General features: G+C 53.6%; 1 protein-coding gene across 4 annotated transcripts in view; it reads right to left on the reverse strand.

Moving 5' to 3' along the window:
- The window catches only part of GNAO1 (G protein subunit alpha o1), a 146,918-nt gene extending 139,148 nt beyond the window's left edge, over window positions 1-7,770 (reverse strand). For 3 of the 4 annotated variants that reach the window (XM_074152094.1, XM_074152091.1, XM_074152093.1), the window contains exons 1-2: window positions 7,307-7,424; window positions 7,120-7,162 (exon numbers count right to left, since the gene is read on the reverse strand). In XM_074152094.1, coding sequence (XP_074008195.1) covers window positions 7,120-7,162; window positions 7,307-7,424 — 161 coding nt within the window. Of the gene's footprint in view, window positions 1-7,119; window positions 7,163-7,306 lie in introns of all 4 variants that reach the window. The other variant, XM_074152092.1, reaches the window with a different exon arrangement.
- Window positions 7,771-8,653: the final 883 nt, after the last annotated feature.

The following is an 8,653-nucleotide window of genomic DNA, read 5'->3' on the forward strand; positions in this document are numbered from 1 at the left end:
CAACTTCAGGTCCCCTAACCCTTCTCTTTCAATGTCAAAAAATGTTATTGATTAGCAATTTGAAAACGGGCGTGATGTCAGCTTACTCCAGTTCCCTGGGCTCCCTTCTGAGAGCACGCTCCTCAGCTTTTCCTCAATTAACTTGAAAGCTGGGGAGGGTAAGCATTTTTATTGGTAAGCTAAGAAATGCCTCCGTCAAGAGTTTTATTTTATTATCACAATAATGACTGAGCTTCGGATTAAAGGGCTTTTTTCCTCCCATTTTGCTCAGCACTAGAAAACCATCGGTTCCTTTGCTTTGCTTTACCCAGTAGCATTTTTCAGGCTTTTGCATTTTCTGATTTTAGGCAGAATCCTAACAGCATCTTATAATCAAGACTGTAATCCTCCAACCTCCCCACATCTGCCACTTGCATGAATGGCCTTAAATATAAAAAGAGAATGATTCAATTAACAGTTTAGGGAGGGGGTTTATATTAGGCTGAGCATTTCTTCAGCATTAGGAAAATCGTGGCAAAAATCATTAGTATTTCCTTCTAAGAATGAAATAAAGGAATTTTGAGGCAAGAAAAATGGCCTTAGGTTTAATGTGCCCATGCTTTTTGAAATGTGATTTCCAGACCTCTTTGTTTCCTGGGTTTGTTTTTGTGAATGAAATTTAGCCATTTCCAGTATCCCAGCAAATGCCACGCAAACATTTGAAATTAATCGGATCTCATAAAAATTGCAGACTGAACAGACATCATCTTCAGCGTAGGAAGAATGTGGTCCAAAGTCCAGTGAGGTCAAAGAGAGGACCGGGGCTCAGTAACATTCAAATTGACTCAAAATAAGTGAGGTTGGTGGTTTCAATCTTGCTAATGTAAAATAAAATACAGGAATCAGGCTTCGAAAATAACCAAGCAATTGAGATGGTTTCCATGTCCTTGTTTGGGCTGTTGTTTATTTTGCTCCCAATTCTTAAGCTCAAATAAGGACATTTACTTTATAACTTTTCTCTAAAGTGAGGAGGGCTGGAAGTTTCCCTTCAAAAGCAAACCAGAGAACTAAGCAAAGAACCCCTGGAAAGGGAGGTCGCCCAGTCACCATGTGAGTCCAGGCTCCACAGAAGCAATTTCAGGCTCTACAGAAAACCGCACATCTCTTAAGATCTGCAATTGCACCAGGAAGAGTGACAAGACTCTTAAATACCCTGGCCACCTGAATCTGAGAAGGTTTTGCCGGTTCCCTTCTGCCAGAGCTTCTCTTCCTTTCACCCTGTCGCAATGAATAAAGGACCAAATCCTGTCTTCTGCACTCAGGGTTTAACCACAGACTTGGATAGAGGACAGGTCCTTCTGTGCGCTCTGAACTGCTACTGGCTCATAAGAAAAGCTCTTTACCTTCCTCGCGGCTTGAGCGGGAGGTGAACGAACTCAGAAGTTTGCAAAATGGAGTTCTTAGACCCTGCAGTGGCATCAGGCTTTCTGGCTGCAAATCCACCAGCTTCAACCCTCATTTGGGATTTCGTATCCTGCAAGCCTGGGGAGAATCGCGGGGAGCTGGATACTTAGAGGAGCAGCCTGTAACCCTGCAAAGCAGCTGAAGAAAACCAGCTCTACCACAGGTAGTTAATTATGAGTCTGTAAGACATTATGGACATACAAGACATATTCTTTTTCATTGCTCCCCCATTTTGACTATCTTCCCCGTATTCCCCAGGTAAGCACACTGGAGAACTCACGCCAGATACCAAGTTGTACCCCGGACGGATGGGAAAGGACAGACAGAAGAGGAAAACCACAACCTTTTTTTCAATTGTCATGACTCAGTCTAACGTCTCTTACAACTTCTGGGTTAGCCAAGCCAAACATAAAACAAAACAGATCCCTGGTTACATTTGTGCGGCAGATTTGTCTCTTTCTTCAGAACTCATTAAAAGAGCTGCTTTCATCTCATTAGATTGCTAAAACATTTCCAACAGGACTAGATGTGTCATGTCAGAAGATGACAGGCAAATTTCTTTTAAGGTTTTAAAACTAGGCTGAAAGAGGAGAAGCCATGCAGTTCACTGTTGTCACTGAAAGATATTTTTACTTGTATGAGTCCCTAAAACAAGAAGCAAATTAAGAACTGCCAAGGAAAAAGAAAAAACCCAAACCCAAAATGCAATTCCGTCTTGCCTGCTGATATTGTTACTGCTTTTCTCTGAAATTTCTCACAGTCTAATAACAAGAACCTTGAGTATAAAAGAATGAGCTATGGTTGTTAATGTTTTGGCTTATAAGCACAATTAATAATCCAAAAGGAAGGAAATAAGTGCTGAAAACACGATTTCCCTTTGTAACTACAAGCCAAAATGAACAGCCTCGCTTTCCTCCGTTCCCGGCTCATGTTCCTGCCTTGGTTGAGAGGCCATGTCCCTGCGCGGTGCCATCGCAGGACATGGAACACGGCACCCACCGCATCCAGGGATGCGCCAAAGCATCTGGGATGGAGGTGGGACGATCCCTCCTGCCCCGGCCGGAGACTCTGCCTTCTTCCAGGCAGGCAATGATTGATTCGTTGCCACCCCTACACCGCACAACTGCCACAGCAGGCGGTCTACTACCAGATACAGGTTTCGCTGCCAAAACAGCCCCACCAGAGCCACCTCTCCACGGGGGTCTGAAGAGCAACAGCGTGCCGTAGGTCCTGTGCCAAATCCCGCAGCAGCACCGCAGCAGCTCTTGGGAGAACGACACAACTCCATCAGAATGGCTACAGCTCCTTCCTGTGCTCATCGAAACCCAGCCCAAATACTGCCCGTGGCTGCCCTACTTTGGGCCGTTAGTCACAGAAATCCTGGGAAACAGAGCAGGAGAGAAGGAAAAAAGAGGGCTCTGCCTGACCTGACGCGCTGGGGAGTGGGACAGACCCCGAAGACGCAGTTTGAAGCCCTCTCCCCACGGCAGAGGCGAAGCAGCCCCACGCTACAAGCCCCTGTGGGGTGAGCTATTCCCGGGGGGGGGAAGGGGCTGCAAGTGTGAATTCACTAACGGCTCGGAGACAGGGACAGGTGGCAAAGAGCGCTCGAGTGGGTGTTCACAACATCGTCATTTCGTTTCAATGGCATTTACCATCAAATTGCTGAGATGGGCTGTAAAACCGGTGGGCGGGGGCTGCTCCTCTTTCCGAACAAGTTCATTAGATTATAAGTAATTCAGTTACACAGGGAGCAAGTGGAGCCCAGGGCTGCTTTGAGGGGCTTTTTGAAAAAGGTCAAAACAATATATCAGACAGCTATTGGGGCCGATGGCTGTTGGGGAGAAGATAGTAGATATTTAAAGATAAGCATTGTACTCTAGCGTGTTTTTCTCCTGATTGCATATTCTGATTGCATGTTCTCACACACAACATAAAACCACTTTGCCAAAAAAAAAATAATAAATAAATAAAAAAAAGGCACAGCAAAGAAGCCTACCAACGGAGGTGCTGCCAGCATTGCTGGCGAAGTGAGACACGGCTGTGCTGGAGGACACGCAGGGCTGGAAGCTCCGGCATCTTGTGAAAGGGAGCCAGATCCAGCTCTCTGCTCCCAGCTCAGCAGGGGACCGAAACCGCTGCTTCTGCAGAGGCAAAATCCAAAAGCAAACGCCCAAAACCAAGATTTTTTCCTGTGGGCAGGTGAAGCCACGTCTCCCGAACGCCACAGCCATCACTAACCCCTGGTTTGGTAGAAAGTGAAGTATTGCCCCGGCTCACCATCCAGAACGGCTGCTGCTGAGAAGGTGGCAGGACCTTGCTTTTGAAGCCACGCCAGCTAACTCAGCCTTTCTGCGTTTGCGCAATTAAACACTGAATTCCCTAGAAGCTTCACGCTGATGGCAGCGGATGGTGTCCCCATCCGAGTAGTCCACCCCTGCTCACCACTGGACCGTAGCACATATTTAAGTATTCTGCTGAGCAGTAGCAGGCGGAGATATGCTTGGTGTTTTCCCAGGCTGGGGCTTTTGATGAACAAACACATTGAGTACAGTTATACGTCCCCACAAAAATATCCTAGAATAACAGCAGTCTCGATTCCATGCTACAGTCCAGGTATTCCAGAAAAGAAGATCATGTATTCCAAGTTCTGCACATGCTTAACATTTATTTCAAGATGTAAGATCTAAAAAATGTTGACATCCATTGCAGTCCTACATCAAAGTGAATTTTCTGAGATGGGGCGGTGGGAGTGGAAGATGAATTTCTCTTGTGCGGTAACTCTCACCCTCTGGCTTGGATCTTCAAAGGAGGCCCCAGATTCGCTTGCTTAAAGCTGGTTTTTAATTTAAGCTGAGCAAAACCAGAACCTGGTTACGGCCTGGTTCTGAACACCGTGGCACACACTGGAGTCTCGCTGGCTTGGCTGGCACAACCGTGCCTTTCGGGCACTGACCAGCTTGGCCCTGACCCTGCATTTTGGGGCATGGGTGAGAGCATCCGGACTGCATGACTGGTAGTGAAAAAATAACAAAGCAAAACTGATCAGCCACAATGGGTGTAGTCAAAACGCGAGGGTTAAGGGTGTCAAAAAAGGACCTTGGTTGCCAAGAAAAATGCCATTCCTAGCCCCTGAGTTGCCCCTGTTTGAGGAGAGCCTCCAGTTCCACCCCTCTGCCATCCACCAGTACCTCCTTCTTTGCTGGATATCCCCCCGCTCACCAGCCGAAAGGTATCTCCAAATATTTCACTAGAACGTCCTTAACTAATTTTACAAATCCTAATCCCCATCCTGGCCTGAAAACTCTCAAATTATTGTAATTCCTACCTGTCGTTTCTTCTCCCGCTACCTAATATTTCAAGGATTAACTGGACAGTGTGTAACCTCTTCTTAGACCTCTGTAACAATGTCTGCTCTCTGTTCCTTTGTCTTAGCTTTTTCTCATCTGTCTACAGATTCCTGCGCTTCTTTTCAAGGCAGTACCCAAGTGTGAAGCTCTTTTAGCTATTCATGAGGATGAGATTTATTATCTAAAAGCACACCAATAACACAGTATTAAAAAAATAAAACAGCAGCCTCTTTCATCAAAATCTAATGAACATGCGATTTAATCTTTATTAAGAATTCATTAGGTTCTCAGCAAGCCTGTCTAACGGAGCTTGCCCAGGTGAAATGCTAATGCCTACATTATGTTTAAATTAATTTTCAGAAATCCTCATTTCCCCGAGTTGTTCCCTGCCCGTGGCTCTGCCCGGTGCCCGCGGCTGCGCGGCTCTCTCCAGATGCCTGCTGCCGTGCTCATAGCAACACCGCCGTCCCCACCCCGGCCTCCGCACAGTTCGCTGGAGTTTCCATACTGACAGACGCCTCCCAGTTGCCGGCACCACCAGCCCTTTCACCAGAGCAGCAGCCTTCTCGGCATCTTCAAGTCAGGCACAACGCTGCAAGCCTAGCAAGCGTTACTTTAAGACTGTTAGGTGGAAAATATATATATATATGTATATATATTAAAAAAAATTATATCTGTATATATATAAAATTTCTATATGTATATATATAAAATGGCATATATTTCAGTCCTCGAATATCCCCATCGAGTCCAGCAAACAGGTTATTATGTTGATGCAATTTGCTTCAGGAAAACAAGAGCTCTGCTCTCTGGGAAACAAGAGTGACTGTACACTAATTGTGTCAGCCGGCGTGGTCACCGCCTGCCCGCCCTCCCGCCCATGGGCTCCGGGTGTCTGCGCTGCTGCACCGCTATTGTGGTACCTACAACCTCTCCCTTCCACCGAAACCCATCGCCCGCCATTCCAGCATGCTTCTGCAGAAGCGGTTCCCAGAGATTAAATAATTTATTGGTCTTCATCTGCAGTAGCATCTCCCCTGATCCACCTTTCCGCACGCAAACAAGTGCAAACCAAACCCACCCCGCCCCAGCCCCGAATCAAACTGCCCGGGGTGGAAAGGCTCCCTTTTCAACGCGTCAAAGGGGGAAGCTCGGAGCCTTTACAAAGAAGTCGGGTACACAAATGTCGGTGGGAAAAAGCCGCGGAGGCCGCCGTGCGCTGGAGGCCAGCCTCCTCGCAGCCAGACCTCCTCCCAGCCCCGCAGTGCCTCGGGAATAGCACCGCCTCGGGCGGGGATGATGGCTGAAGTCCCCTGCCAACCCCCGAGGGCTGGGCACAGCGGCCACAAGAGTTGACGAGAGAAATATCCGGGTCACCCGCTAAGCCACTCTGGATGGAGAGGAGCCGGGATGAAGGCCCGGATCTGGCCCCGTGGCGCACAGAGACTCACGCTCACCCCCGGGGCACACTCACACTCGCAACGGGAGAGCAGGGCAACAGCTCGCCGAGCGGCGACGAGCCCCTTCGGCTATTTCCGAGCCCGTTCGGCTTCTCTCCCGAGCCTTCCCCGAAGGCACCCGAACGCGGAACCGGGAGGAGCCGAGCCCGACCGAACAGCGCTGCCGGCGGTTCGAGTCCCCGCTGGGCGCTGTCCACCACGCCAACCGCCTGAAAAGCCGCAACCTCGGCCCGGCCCGGTCCCCTCGACACCCCCCCGCAAAAACACCCCCGACTCCTGGGATTGCGGGGAGCAGCCCGGACATCACCCCCCCCCGCCCCCCTCCTCATCCACACCCACTTCTCCACCTCGCCGAGCAACCCCAGGAGGTCCCCAAGGAGGGAGGGGATGGGGGGTGCTGCCATGTATCCCCCCCCCCCTCTGCAACCCGCAGAATTTAATCGGCGATGGGCGGCCTTTCGTTAATTAAAAGGAGGAGAGGGTAAACAAAAAATAAAAAAAGGGGGGGGGGGGAGGCTTGATTTTCAATCCGCAGAGCCGGCTGATAACACCCCGACATTAAACGCGGCCTCGCCCCGCGGCTGGGGGGGGGGGGGTGGTGGAGAAGGTGGGCTGCGAGCGGCCATGGCCGCTCGCAGCCCACCTTCTCCACCACCACCCCCCCCCCCCAGCCGCGGGGCGAGGCCACCGGGAGACGCTTCAGCACCACACCGGCACCGAACAGCAACGGGAACGGCGGCGGCGGCGGGGGGGTGTCCTCCCCCCCCCGGTCCCCTCAGGTAAACATGGCGCCCGCGGCCCTCACTCACCTCAGCGAACCCCCCCACCCCCGGCCTCTCCCCCTTTTCCCCGCGGCGGGGACTTACTTCATTTGCTTCACGATGGTGCTTTTCCCCGACTCTCCGGCCCCTGTTGGAAGAAGAAACGAAAAGGAGGGGTGGGGGGTTGGGATGTGTGTGTCAGCTCAGAGGAAGAGAAGGGGGTTCGGGAGGGGGACACGGGGGGACACACGACACCCCCCCCCACCACCACCACCCCCCCCCGGCTGCTCACCGAGCAGGAGGAGTTTCACGTCTTTGGCGGCGCTGATCCCGTCCTCCTTCAGGTTCTTCTCGATGGCCTTGCTCCGCTCCAGGGCGGCTCTTTCCTCGGCGCTCAGGGTACATCCCATGGCGGCGATGAAAAATTTAAAAAAAAAAAAATTTAAAAAATCAAAAAAAAAAAAAAAAAAAAAAGCGAGCAGCCCCCGCCGCCGCCGCCGCCTGGGCTGAGAGGAGGAGGCAGGGGACGGGGGGGGGCAAAGCCAGCCACCGGCGGGCGGGGAGGGGAAGGGGAAGGGGGGGGGGGGGAAAAGGAAAATTTGGGTGAAATCAAAAGAATTAAAGCAGCTGGCCCTGGGGGCTCCGGGCAGCTCAGCGCCTCCGCGGCGGGGCTGCCGGCTCCTGCCCCTCTCCCCGCGGCCGAGCGCTCAGTGCATCCAGCGGGGCTGCTGCGGGCAGGGCGAGCTCTTCCCGGCCGGGAGGCGGAGGAGGAGGAGGAGGAGAAGAAGGAGGAGGAGGAGGAGGGTTGGCGCCGAGGGGAGGGTCCTTCCCTCTCCCGTGCTCCCGGCTCTCCCCTCCGCGGCGGGTCTGTCAACGGGCGGCGGGGCCGAATGGAGGCGCGGGAGACGGCGGCGAGAGGGAGGGAAGGAGGGACCGGGTTGGAGGGGGGTAGGGGAGGGGGGGCACCGGGGCTCCGCGCTCCCGCCGGCCTCGCCCGCTCCCGTGACGCGCGCGGCCCGCGCATGCTCCGGCGGGGCCCGGCCCCGCTCCGCTCCCTGCCCCGCCGCCGCCGCTCGCCTCGGGCGCGCCAGGCCCCGGAGAAGGGTGGCGGCACGGGTGCACCCCAGTTCCACCACCACCACCCCACCCCACACCACACCACACCCCCCCCCCCGCCTCGCCCCGGTTCGGAGGGAAGCCGTCAGGCGGGATGCTTCCTCCCGCTTCCCGGTGGCCCGGGGCTGGGGTCTGCCTCGGCGCAGCAGCGCAGGGCCGAGCCGCCCAGTGCTGGGGGACGGGGTGGGGCGTGAGGCGGGGGCGGGGGGTTCACGTGCGCCTTGGCCTCCACAAAGGCAGGGGGCTGCTGTACGCCAATGTGGAGGCCCAGGCACCCCAAAGGCCCGGGGCTGCTGTACCCCGGGTTAGAGGCCTGGGCTCCCCAAAGGCCCAGGCACCCCAAAGGCTCAGGGCTGCCGTACCCCAGCTGTGTGGCCCAGGCTCCCCAAAGAACCAGGGTTGCCGTACCCCGGCTTAGAGGTCTGGGCTCCCCAAAGGCCCAGGTACCCCAAAGGCCCGGGGCTGCCATACATCAGTGTGGAGGCCCCGGTTCTCCAAAGGCCTAGGGCTCCCCAAAGGCCAG

Source organism: Numenius arquata, chromosome 8, assembly GCF_964106895.1.
Source record: "Numenius arquata chromosome 8, bNumArq3.hap1.1, whole genome shotgun sequence".
NCBI classification, from domain to species: domain Eukaryota; kingdom Metazoa; phylum Chordata; class Aves; order Charadriiformes; family Scolopacidae; genus Numenius; species Numenius arquata.